The sequence below is a fragment of the Coregonus clupeaformis genome, chromosome 26 (assembly GCF_020615455.1).
Source record: "Coregonus clupeaformis isolate EN_2021a chromosome 26, ASM2061545v1, whole genome shotgun sequence".
In the NCBI taxonomy this organism is placed as follows: domain Eukaryota; kingdom Metazoa; phylum Chordata; class Actinopteri; order Salmoniformes; family Salmonidae; genus Coregonus; species Coregonus clupeaformis.
Window position 1 is genome coordinate 36100037 of NC_059217.1, and position 13135 is coordinate 36113171.

The 13135-nt window shown below is 43.2% G+C and overlaps 1 protein-coding gene across 1 annotated transcript in view; it reads right to left on the reverse strand.

The window, feature by feature from the left end:
• Nucleotides 1–13135, reverse strand: part of LOC121540715 (phosphatidylinositol 4-phosphate 3-kinase C2 domain-containing subunit alpha-like) — an 83934-nt gene that overhangs the window by 5046 nt on the left and 65753 nt on the right. Inside the window, exons 21-26 of the mRNA XM_045207839.1 lie at nucleotides 8851–8943; nucleotides 7951–8080; nucleotides 7476–7612; nucleotides 6794–6963; nucleotides 5872–6028; nucleotides 5259–5368 (exon numbers count right to left, since the gene is read on the reverse strand). Of these exons, the coding sequence (XP_045063774.1) occupies nucleotides 5259–5368; nucleotides 5872–6028; nucleotides 6794–6963; nucleotides 7476–7612; nucleotides 7951–8080; nucleotides 8851–8943 (797 nt within the window). The remainder of the gene's footprint in view (nucleotides 1–5258; nucleotides 5369–5871; nucleotides 6029–6793; nucleotides 6964–7475; nucleotides 7613–7950; nucleotides 8081–8850; nucleotides 8944–13135) is intronic.

Sequence of the window (13135 nt, forward strand, 5' to 3'; positions counted from 1 at the left end):
GGGCGCTGTTTTGAAGGGAGTTCTAAGCTAACATATGGAATTGTTTTAAAATGGTCATACCAAGGATAGTTTAGCTATTTTATTTAGAATTGTAAGACCCCTTAAGGTATCAAAAATATATATAAAATATTTTTGGTATGAAACATTGAATTTGGCATTACTGCTATTAGCCAATAGAAACACATTGGATAACAGATTCACTACATGGAACAACAGATAGTCCCAAAAAAATCTGTCTGTCCTATCTGAGAGATATATGAAAGATCCGGAAACATGTTTTTAACATGTATTTACCCCTTATTTTAGGCACTAAACTATCTCTATATATAGTTCCATTAATTTTTTAAACTGGCACTGGGGACATTCTGATGAGTTTTGTGGGCGTCCCATCTTGTTCGTGAGTCTCAGCTTTCCACAGAGGGGTCATATTAGTGTGTAGCCCAAACAGTTGGGACGCTACAGACAGAAGTTGGCAGAAGAGGCTGTACCGACTTCAGACAAGTCTTGTGAGGCTTGTGGGTGTCCTAGAGCAAAACGGAGAACCCCATCGTGTTCATGAGTCTCAGCTTTCAATAGATAATAGTTTTGTAGGCCAAACCATTCCGACGATACAGACGTTTTCGTGAGAAGACTGAATTTTGGGATGTCTCATGGTCTGACAAACACCGCTCTAGCTTTCACCGCAGATGCGGAAGGGCGATATCGGCGGATGCGGTGGATTGCTTAAACAGACGGATTTGTATGGGGATTTGTTTTATTATGTTATTTATGTTAATTCGATTTCCCAGCAGGGTGCGACCATGGTAGGCCAAGGGTTAAAGTACTAATGTTACTGTCCTCACTACAACAACAAAAATACTTAAATACATGTAATTTTGTCCTTGAAATTATTTAAATGAAATACTATAGAATTCAATTCATTCCTATGGGGGACTGCTTTTCTGGCTTCAAAACCTCTCATTAGCCAATACATAGCATAAGCAATGCAGGTATTATTATTATTTTATTAAAACATTTTCAACAATACAGAACATACACATACAAAGACATCACAAGACGGAGCTGCTCTTCCTCCCGGGGAAGGACTGCCCGTTCCATGATCTCGCCATCACGGTTGACAACTCCGTTGTGTCCTCCTTCCAGAGTGCGAAGAGCCTTGGCGTGACCCTGGACAACACCCTGTCGTTCTCCGCTAACATCAAGGCGGTGACCCGATCCTGCAGGTTCATGCTCTACAACATTCGGAGAGTACGACCCTGCCTTACACAGGAAGCGGCACAGGTCCTAATCCAGGCACTTGTCATCTCCCGTCTGGATTACTGCAACTTCGCTGTTGGCTGGGCTCCCTGCCTGTGCCATTAAACCCCTACAACTCATCCAGAATGCCGCAGCCCGTCTGGTGTTCAACCTTCCCAAGTTCTCTCACGTCACCCCGCTCCTCCGCACACTCCACTGGCTTCCAGTTGAAGCTCGCATCTGTTACAAGACCATGGTGCTTGCCTATGGAGCTGTGAGGGGAACGGCACCTCCGTACCTTCAGGCTCTGATCAGTCCATACACCCAAACGAGGGCATTGCGTTCATCCACCTCTGGCCTGCTGGCTCCCCTTCCTCTGCGGAAGCATAGTTCCCGCTCAGCCCAGTCAAAACTGTTCGCTGCTCTGGCACCCCAATGGTGGAACAAGCTCCCTCACGACGCCAGGACAGCGGAGTCACTCACCACCTTCCGGAGACATTTGAAACCCCACCTCTTTAAGGAATACCTGGGATAGGATAAAGTAATCCTTCTACCCCCCCCAAAAAAAAATAATAATTGTAAAGTGGTTATCCCACTGGCTATAGGGTGAATGCACCAATTTGTAAGTCGCTCTGGATAAGAGCGTCTGCTAAATGACGTAAATGTAAATCACACAAACATTAACTACATCGCACCTGACCAGACCCTTCTCCAGCGCCCGCATCACTCTCCACCACATGGTGTCAAAACGCACCATGTTGTTTCTCTCCATCGCCCACACACTTTCAACATTTAGATAATAAAGCATTTCACCTTTCCATTGTGTTAATGACGGAGGATTGGTTGCGATCCAGGGATTATATACATCATTGTTATGCTGCCACCAGCTGGGCATTGTGGGAAAGTCGACAGTTGCAAATCTGGGCATTGTGGGAAAGTCGACAGTTGCAAATCAAGTATTGTGCTGCGTCAATTGTGACGGCTGAAATGGAATAGTAAATCTAAGTTATATTTTAATTGAGACTACAGATTGCCTTTTTCAAGTGAAACTAATTCAAGCTACTAAACATAGTAAGAGTTAAGGATGTCTTGTGCATTTTGCATTGTAAGGCAGAACACATTGACAGTGACAGAGGCTCAAAGTGAAGCAGTGCACCATGTTTCAAGATATTCAGAGAGTTTGTGGAAAGCAAACACTTGACAGACAGTACCTGGTGAAGATGGTGGCCTCTGATATAATATATTATGTTAAAGGTAGACTGCGCTTCCTGATTTGGCCTCATTTTGAAGATTACTCATTAAGAAACGAGAGATGTCTTGAGGGTGTGGTTTAATGTGGGTGTGTTATGTTCGCATATCGTACCCTGGGAGGTACTGTTGTTTGTCCCTCCTGAGTGTTGCAAAATTCCGGGTACTTTCAATAAATTTGCTGGTTTTCCCGAGATCCTGGTTGGAGGATTCCCGAAATCAGGAGGGAATAAGCAACCGTATGTCACCGTAGAAACGACATAGGAACTTTCTGAAAAGAGTCACTTAATAAAATTAATCTAGGCTAAATCAAGAAATCTGTAATTAATTTAGAGGTTTTTGCAGAGGAGGTCTTAGTCACGCAATTTTACATCTAGCTAAGGATTTTGGTGCAGTATTTCTCAAGTGAAAACATTTGCAGGAAAAACTAGTCAGCGCACTGCATATAGTCTATCTGGCTGCGTGCTCAGGACTGATTTCTGAGAACAATATCATGTCTACAACTTCCTCATCAGCTGTCAAACTATCATAAATAAAGCACAAGCTACACACTGTTTATCAGTGCCCAAAATCACTAGCTGGCAAGCTAAGTTCCAACTCTGTGTTTGTCAATGACGCTAGCAAGTAGTAGCTAGCAGGCACATTGAGCAGCCAGGCCACAATCAGTTTATCAAGTCACTGGCGAGTGGCGACGTGTGCTTCGGTGCCATTTAGTTTTTCACAACTTTCTCACTATCTATTAATAACAGAGTATGCGTCTGTCTGGCAGTGTTTCATAACAGGTCGCAGTAGAAACAAGTCACAAATGGGTTTTGGAATATTGACAAGTTGCAGTTAGGATACAAGTGCGCTCTGATTGTTTCAATTCTCAAGTGATTGACTTGAGTGATTGGATTGACACTAGAGTCAATCAGCCAGTGGCCAACCCATAAAGGCTTAGGGCCAAGGGTTATTTCAACATAACAATGGCGACGTGTTGTCTTCTGTAAACAAGTCTGAGGGGCTGCGTAATGGGCAGGTCTGTTTCACGGTCTGGAGGTTCTGGCTGCTATGATTGGATAGAGCGCATGCAGCTGATAGAGCGCAACCACACAACTGCTTCTCTTGTGTTACTGGGCAAGTGGGCATGATCGTAATCCATACCCAAACCTCCAGTAACTCGTGACGAACTCACAAAAATCAGTTTTGTGCGAAATATTTTATGACGATAATTAACACTTTGTAGTCAATTTTGACACTTCAGAGTTGGCTTAACGTTGGACCAAAACTAGCTAACAGTAGCTAACTCCGTTCCGTCCATATGTGGGCAACCGCAGCATTCAAACGAGGCTGCAATGAAAACTAATGGGACTGTAGCGACTGTGTTGCCGTCAAAATCTGGGGTGTGAACTAAGTTTCGATTCAGTGTTGATTGACATGGTAATGGACCAATAGTATTGGAGAAAAGTTGAAAAAATTGACCCCGCTGACACTGTACGTTAAAGTGTGACATGTCACGACGTAATGTACCGCACGCATTATTCAACTCATTCTGTGCCGTACAGCCTCTTTACACTAGGTGTAGCGCTTCTCTCGCAGATTAAAAACAAGAAATGATCAATGGTGAGTGTAATGGTGAGTGTAAAGTTAATTACTCGTGAGTTCATCAATAGTTAATTCAATCAATTGTTAATTTTTCACGTAATCACTGCGAGCCATCATGACTCTCAAAAACCGTGACACCCACAGTTTAATTGAAAAAATTTAGCACCGCCCTAAAAATCCTATTCAAATTCGACACAATACTTCAAATAGGTATGTAATGAGACATTATATAAACTCTTTATAGTGTTTTATTTACATTTTAGAGGTGATAAGTTGGACAAATCGGGTGAAAAAAGCCGGTTCCCCACACTATATATCTCCCCCTTTCATTATGACGCTTTCGCTTCCCCAACCGCTATTTTTAAAAAGACCCGGCGGAGCTCCATTGCTTTCTTCAATCATGCAGAGACGGGCAGCATGACGGTCTCGTCATTGATTTTGCTGGAAAGGGAAGAAATTGTGCTTTACAATAATATTCATATTACAGTTGACCTGGAAGTATTACGTTTTTGGGGGCACTAAAATAAGGTCAAATGTACGGAACAGCGCGATGTACAAAATTGTGCTAGCTACCGTTAGTTAGCAAGCATGTCTGTAGAGCGGCACCAGAATAAATAAAAAACACGTCTTACCTTTTTGTAGTTAATAAATCCAATGTGAAACGTGATAACTATAATATCCTTAACTAACGTTGAAAAAGTGAATCCATTATTCTCTCATAAAAATCTCCCCAATTTCTTAATCACACTTGTAACGTCAGTAATAAGCTAGTAGACTATGCTTCGGCCGGGGAGGGGGCAGGAAAGCTTACACAAGTACACACAGTGGGAAAGATGTCCAGCTGGCAGGCAGACACTGGGATACGTTTCTGAGTGACAGAGTGAGGGCCTTGCATAGGCGCTTTGTTGCGTTTTTTTGTGTGACTGTAAAAAATGCCCGGAACGTAAAATAACATTATTAACCGGTTCCCATGCTTTTAAAATAATTGTTCTGTTCCGGAACAGTATAGATCACATTCGTTCCCGGTTTTGATTCTGTTCCTCAAAATATTCTGTTATTTTACGGTTTTTGGTTCGGTTCCTTGAACTGGTTCCCAACCCGTTTCTGACTCATATCGATGTTTAAAACCAGATAAGTTGGTTCATAAGGGGAAGTTGACCTTTAATATATGGTAATATGTATATATGTACCTGGTGAAGAAGATGGTGGCCTCTGCATCGGTGGTCTGGGGCTGCAGAGCGTCGTATACATACTTTAGGTCCTGAGTTCCTGTCAGCTCTGGTAGGCCTGACAACGTCATCTGTCAATCACACGCACACATACGTGTGAATTTGTTTTGCTTTGAGACCTAGTTAAAAGGGCTTTATAATTGCAATTGCAATACATTATTATAATGTACAACGAAATGATTTAGTAACAAAAGACTAAGAACCAATGACTTGAGGAAGGTAATATACCGTAGCCAGCAAGGTTTGATTTATGAGGCTAGAGTAGAGCATTTGAATCACAAAGGTACACTCAAAAAATTCCTTAGACCAAGAAGAGGGCCATCACCAAGGACTAACAAAAAAACAGTACCCAGGCAACACCAAAGTAACCATTACGAGTTATTTACTAGGCTGGCATCACACTTTTAAAAACACTTATTTCATGAAGCAGTCTCCTTGTGCACCATCTGTCTCCTATGGTCGTTGTCATGTTAAATGTTTGGCATGACAACAACCATAGGAGTCCGCTATACAGCACACGCTGATCTGGGACCAGGCTAGAACTTGAACTTGACAGCAGAGTGTTAGTTATTACCAGGGAGAGCAGGTTGAGGAAGAGGCCTGAGTGTTTGCGGATGAGGTTGTAGGCCTGGGAGCACAGGTCCACAAACAGCTGGAAGCGACTGGTGGGCCTCTCTCCCCCGTTGATCACGTAGGCCATGTCAGAGGTAAGCACAAATGGAGCACGGTCCCTGGCAGAAGGGGAGCGACAGGAAGAGAAAGGCTCAATAAAACATGGGAGACATGTAACCTGGTTAAATAGTGAGTGTTCTGGTATAAAGCTGGAATCCTTAAATGGTGAAACTGCCACGTCTGTTTGCAATATTACAACAACAAAGTTACTACAACCAACGAATACCGTTTTTTTCTTCCCTCAGACATCACGTGCAATAGAACAGCAGAATATCTACTGCACATTTGTTTTTACCACGCTGCGCGACGCTCCTCACCTCCGCTTCCTCAACAAAACAAAAAACAATAACAACGGCGGTGGGGCGGACAGTGGCGCCGTTTCCCCCTACTGCGGAGTCCATCTTGAACCAAGCTACATGTCATTTTGTATGGACACCTGAAAACAACATGCAACCTACTTTCTGTTTTGCCTGGTACATTCTGGTTTCCCAGGTCTAAATCAGAGAAAGAACAAAAGCAGTAGACACTCAGGCCCCATCTTGAGTGCAAATGGTTCTCAGAGCGCACGTTCCTGTTGTCAATAAACCTTTACTTGTAGTACTTGAACTAAGCACACAATTTATTTTTAATAAGCAGTGGGAATAGGTTAGCGAGAAACAGTAAACGTTTGGGGAGAGAGTGAGGGAGGGAGTAATGAGGGAGGGAGTGAGGGAGGGAGTGTGCTAGAAGATTAGTGGGTCAGATTTGAACCCATGCTAACACTGTTACATGTGTTCTGGAGGAAGCAGCTTGGACCACTAGACCACCCCAGGTCACACTCTTACCTTTTGAAGCTGCCGAACATCTGGGCGTGGCCCAGAAACTTGCCAAAGTCGATGTGGAACATGTGACCGGTGGAGCGCAGCATGATGTTGTCGTTGTGGCGGTCGCAGATACCCAGCACGTAGGTGGCCACGCAGCAGCCCGCGCACGAGTAGATGAAGTTCTCCGAAGCCTGGACACACATAGTGAGGGGCAGAGAGGAGGAGTGAGACACACAGAACATTTTCACACTATCGTGCCGACCCAAACCAAACTGTGCTGGCTTGGATTTTTTAATAATATAATAATAATAAATAATAATGTTGTACTTGTATTTTTTCTGTTCACATTGCCCTCTTCAGCACTGTTCCAGCAACCTTGGTGGGTGTGTGACCAGGGCAGCTCAGAACAGCTTGATTTGGCTTGGCTCCATTCAGCTCAGTGTGAAAAGCCCTACAGTATCTTGTTCTATCTCTAAAAAGAACTCGGAACTCTGAGCTAAATGTGACCTGCATACGTAAATTGGGACTTTCAGCTGAATCATGCATTGATCAAGGACAAATCAGTGTGTAACATATGCACATTGAATACAGACAAGAAATAAAGAGTAGATGTCAGTTGTTCATCTTCTCAACCTCATCCTCTGTAGGAGTCTGGGTTAGGGTTCTAAGGTCTGAGGGTCAGGTTTCGGGGTGAGACAGTTACCTTGTCGTACTCGTCCTCAGCAGGGTTGTACTTGCGGAGCCACTCCGCCAGGGGCTTGTCCTTGAAGGAGCCCGTCACTCCGTACTCCGCCTGGATTTTCCTCAGGGTGTCGGAGGACGGCACCAGCTCCACCATACCTGGCAACATACAGCACCACGACACACACACACTATGTCAAAACCACAGGCATGGCATGAGTACACACTGAATTATAAATTAGTAAACCGGATGTAATGTGATGACGAACACCAAGTTCAGCAGCAATCATCTAACAATCACCCATTGAAATATGAAATATGGCCATGACGGTGCAGTTGCATTGACTTTGAAGCAAGCTTTGTCATGGCCAGAATGGTAGAATCAGAGCAGAGGTTGTGTTGTCATGGGGACAAACTGGTTTCAGTAAGTTTCATTCAAATCAGAATGATTTAGTTAGTGATTTGAGTATATGAGTTCTAGTCTGTGTGTATAGTACCGTTGTCTTTCCCGGTGGAGATGCATTTGAAGTTGACGATGCGCAGGTCCAGTCCCTCCTGAAGCCAGATGCGGTCCATGATCCGGATCATCTGCAGAGCCAGCATGTCCTGCCTCAGGTCCTCTCCCACCTAACACACACACACCAAACACACACAAGCAGACAAAAACACACACACCAAGAGACACGTTAGTTACCATCCACAGAGACTTATTCTAATATTCTCATTACGGAGTTTCATTCCATCTGTGTATCTGCAAGTCTGGTCAAGCAAAGACTCCCATACACATTCTATCGTCAGGGCCTGGTGTTATGTTATGTTATGCCACCAGGTGGTGCAGTTTCAACCATGAAAGACGATGCAAACGAGTGTAGTAACCGATCTCTTCCCTGTGGGGAAGATAATGGACAATGCAGCGTTGATATCAAGCTGTTATAGCATCAAATCAAAACACAAAGAAAACTCTTTAGAATGTATTCCTGCATTCCTTCAAGCTTCAAATACTCCCGAAGCAATGGTTAAGTGTGCCATAAATCATGCAGAGAATGTGTCAAGGTATTTCCAGAGAATGTGTCTAGAATATGTCAAGGTATTTCATGGACTACTTAGTATTACATTTGTGATAAATTGCTTGTCTACGGAGCTTGGCATCTTTCAGAGACTCTGGCTTCATAGAAATATAATCTAGTAGTCTAATCTGATAGCTATTCTATGTGTATGTGTGAGCCCCCATTCACAAAGCATGGCCAGAATAGGAGTGTTAATATAGGATCAGCTATTTACAAGGCAAAACTGGTCCTAGATCAGCACTCCTACTCTAAATACGTCCCAGGTGTGTATCCCGGCCTGTATTTAGAGTAGGAGTGCTGATCTAGGATCAGCGTGTCCCAGCCACCCACCTTGAACATGACGTTGATCTCCTCTCCCAGAGGGTCGGAGTTCACCAGGGCCAGCTTCAAGGGCACCGCGTTGGAGTTGAAGAAGGAGCACGACTGTACATACACACACACACACACACACACACACACACACACACACACACACACACACATTAGATCAACAGGCCCAGATATTGTATTCTAGTCAATGGCCTCTTACAATAGAGGTGGTGGGGGTACCTGAAATGACCTGTAGATGAAGTGCCAGTCAGCATTTGGATGGTGGAGGTTATGATGACATCACTAGTCACTAGGACGACTACAGTATGGGTCAGGACAACTCATGACCGGCAAGACTTAAATGTACCGGACATCCATATGCATTGGGTGCGAAACGCATTAGGGCGTCCATCCACGGTGCTCAAAATCACATTTACATGATTGTAATTAGTCTTAACAGAAGAGAAATTAGCATTGTCTAAGCAAAACATTACCCATTGTGTCTTCATCCCTGCTATAAATCATAAATGAATATCATTAAAAAAAGAAAAAAGCATTTAGCCTAGAAGAACAAGTCACCTACACAGTAGTAAAACAACTTCAAAATATATGTGTATAATATCATTTGTGAACGACCTGTCTTATAGGCTATTAGTATGAACATTTTCATTAATAAATAACAAAACACAGCTGTTTTCAAATACAATCTAGGCCACTCTAATTTAATTTAGCCTCTCTTTGTAATTTAGCCTCTAATTTATTTACGTGGTCCTCTGTAGTTCAGCTGGTAGAGCACGGCGCTTGTAACTCCAGGGTAGTGGGTTCGAACCCCGGGACCACCCATACACAAAAATGTATGCACGCATGACTGTAAGTCGCTTTGGATAAAAGCGTCTGCTAAATGGCATATTATTATTATTATTATTATTATTATTTAGCCTAGGCATGAACATTTTAATTAGGCCTAACAAATAACAAAACATGGTTGTCTACGAACATGAGGGCCGGCCGGTCATGGCTAGAATGGATCCAGCTTTTTTTCAAATTAACGTCAGATTTGACTTTTCGTAGCAGGTTAGGAGAACTTCTGCAGCAGGTTACGATAATTAACGTAGCAGGTTTGGAGAATTAACGTAGCAGGTTAGGAGACTGAGATTAAGGTTAGGAAAATGGTTAGTGTTAGCTAAAATAATCTCCTTTTATGTTAATTTGACAAAAGCTGGATGCCTTCTAGCCATGACCGGGCCAGCCCTCCCCACAGCAGTGCAAAGAGGACACTCTAGGTGGCCATAAAATGAAGAAATTATATGTAAATAAACTAAATTAATTAAGGCTGGTTCATTGAGAGAAAGTTTATTTTAAAATGCTCCTGTGAAACGAGGACCGCGCCATGCATTTATGAAAGCACTTGTTTCCAAACCTCAAATTATATCTCACTCTTTTCACAGTTCTACTGGATGATGTTAATAAATGTTATGTTTATTGTCATTTGAACTATCGTGGGGTCGTGACTCGTGTCATGTGTGATATATGTGGCTTATTGATAACTCTGTTTCCTACTGTAGGCAGATGGCTGCCTAGTGATTGCAACATTAACTCCACTGTGAATAGTTGACAACAATGTTTTGTTTCCAAGTGCTACTGAATAAGCTCAATTGAAATGCACAAATTGCGCATGATACATCATTACCCTAGTCTATCAATCCATTCCACATCTTTATACTATACATGACACAGGGGTGGCATATGTTGATCTTGCCTAGGGCGGCAGCAGAACTGCTAGGAAAGGGCCTGACGAACACAATCATTTGCCTTTCATTTACTTGCGATTGCAGCGGACATTGGCCTGCTCAAAGTGAGCCGCTGCTGTTGGGAAGTCAAAACTCTCCAACTCCTTGGAGCAGCTTGATGCACATCAGCCTCATTACTGGAGGCTGTCTTTACTCTGTTTTGGAGAAAGAATCCCCTCTCGGCGGACACACTGGAAACTGGAATAATCAACACAATTGCAATGGATGTTGTTGTTGTTTTTTTTGGGGGGGGGGGGTAATTTTGCTGGCAACAATTGTATTTATCCGCTTTTCATATATATATATATATATATATATATATATATATATATATATATATATATATATATATACACACACACACAGTGAGGGGAAAAAAAGTATTTGATCCCCTGCTGATTTTGTACGTTTGCCCACTGACAAAGACATGATCAGTCTATAATTTTAATGGTAGGTTTATTTGAACATTGAGAGACAGAATAGCAACAAAAAAATCTAGAAAAACGCATGTCAAAAATGTTATAAATTGATTTGCATTTTAATGATGGAAATAAGTATTTGACCCCTCTGCAAAACATGACTTAGTACTTGGTGGCAAAACCATTGTTGGCAATCACAGAGGTAAGACGTTTCTTGTAGTTGGCCACCAGGTTTGCACACATCTCAGGAGGGATTTTGTCCCACTCCTCTTTGCAGGTCTTCTCCAAGTCATTAAGGTTTCGAGGCTGACGTTTGGCAACTCGAACCTTCAGCTCCCTCCACAGATTTTCTATGGGATTAAGGTCTGGAGACTGGCTAGGCCACTCCAGGACCTTAATGTGCTTCTTCTTGAGCCACTCCTTTGTTGCCTTGGCCATGTGTTTTGGGTCATTGTCATGCTGGAATACCCATCCACGACCCATTTTCAATGCCCTGGCTGAGGGAAGGAGGTTCTCACCCAAGATTTGACGGTACATGGCCCCGTCCATCGTCCCTTTGATGTGGTGAAGTTGTCCTGTCCCCTTAGCAGAAAAACACCCCCAAAGCATAATGTTTCCACCTCCATGTTTGACGGTGGGGATGGTGTTCTTGGGGTCATAGGCAGCATTCCTCCTCCTTCAAACACGGCGAGTTGAGTTGATGCCAAAGAGCTCGATTTTGGTCTCATCTGACAACAACACTTTCACCCAGTTCTCCTCTGAATCATTCAGATGTTCATTGGCAAACTTCAGACGGGCCTGTATATGTGCTTTCTTCAGCAGGGGGACCTTGCGGGCGCTGCAGGATTTCAGTCCTTCACGGCGTAGTGTGTTACAAATTGTTTTCTTGGTGACTATGGTCCCAGCTGCCCGTGTAGTTCTGGGCTGATTCCTCACCGTTCTCATGATCAGTGCAACTCCACGAGGTGAGATCTTGCATGGAGCCCCAGGCCGAGGGAGATTGACAGTTATTTTGTGTTTCTTCCATTTGCGAATAATCGCACCAACTGTTGTCACCTTCTCACCAAGCTGCTTGGCGATGGTCTTGTAGCCCATTCCAGCCTTGTGTAGGTCTACAATCTTGTCCCTGACATCCCTGGAGAGCTCTTTGGTCTTGGCCATGGTGGAGAGTTTGGAATCTGCTTGATTGATTGCTTCTGTGGACAGGTGTCTTTTATACAGGTAACAAACTGAGATTAGGAGCACTCCCTTTAAGAGTGTGCTCCTAATCTCAGCTCGTTACCTGTATAAAAGACACCTGGGAGCCAGAAATCTTTCTGATTGAGAAGGGGTCAAATACTTATTTCCCTCATTAAAATGCAAATCAATTTATAACATTTTTGACATGGATTTTTTTGTTGTTATTCTGTCTCTGACTGTTCAAATAAACCTACCATTAAAATGTTAGACTGATCATTTCTTTGTCAGTGGGCAAACGTACAAAATCAGCAGGGGATCAAATACTTTTTTTCCCTCACTGTGTGTATATACAGTGGGGAGAACAAGTATTTGATACACTGCCGATTTTGCAGGTTTTCCTACTTACAAAGCATGTAGAGGTCTGTAATTTTTATCATATGTACACTTCAACTGTGAGAGACGGAATCTAAAACAAAAATCCAGAAAATCACATTGTATGATTTTTAAGTAATTAATTTGCATTTGATTGCATGACATAAGTATTTGATACATCAGAAAAGCAGAACTTAATATTTGGGAGAGAAACCTTTGTTTGCAATTACAGAGATCATACGTTTCCTGTAGGTCTTGACCAGGTTTGCACACACTGCAGCAGGGATTTTGGCCCACTCCTCCATACAGACCTTCTCCAGATCCTTCAGGTTTCGGGGCTGTCGCTGAGCAATACGGACTTTCAGCTCCCTCCAAAGATTTTCTATTGGGTTCAGGTCTGGAGACTGGCTAGGCCACTCCAGGACCTTGAGATGCTTCTTACAGAGCCAGTCCTTAGTTGCCCTGGCTGTGTGTTTCGGGTCGTTGTCATGCTGGAAGACCCAGCCACGACCCATCTTCAATGCTCTTACTGAGGGAAGGAGGTTG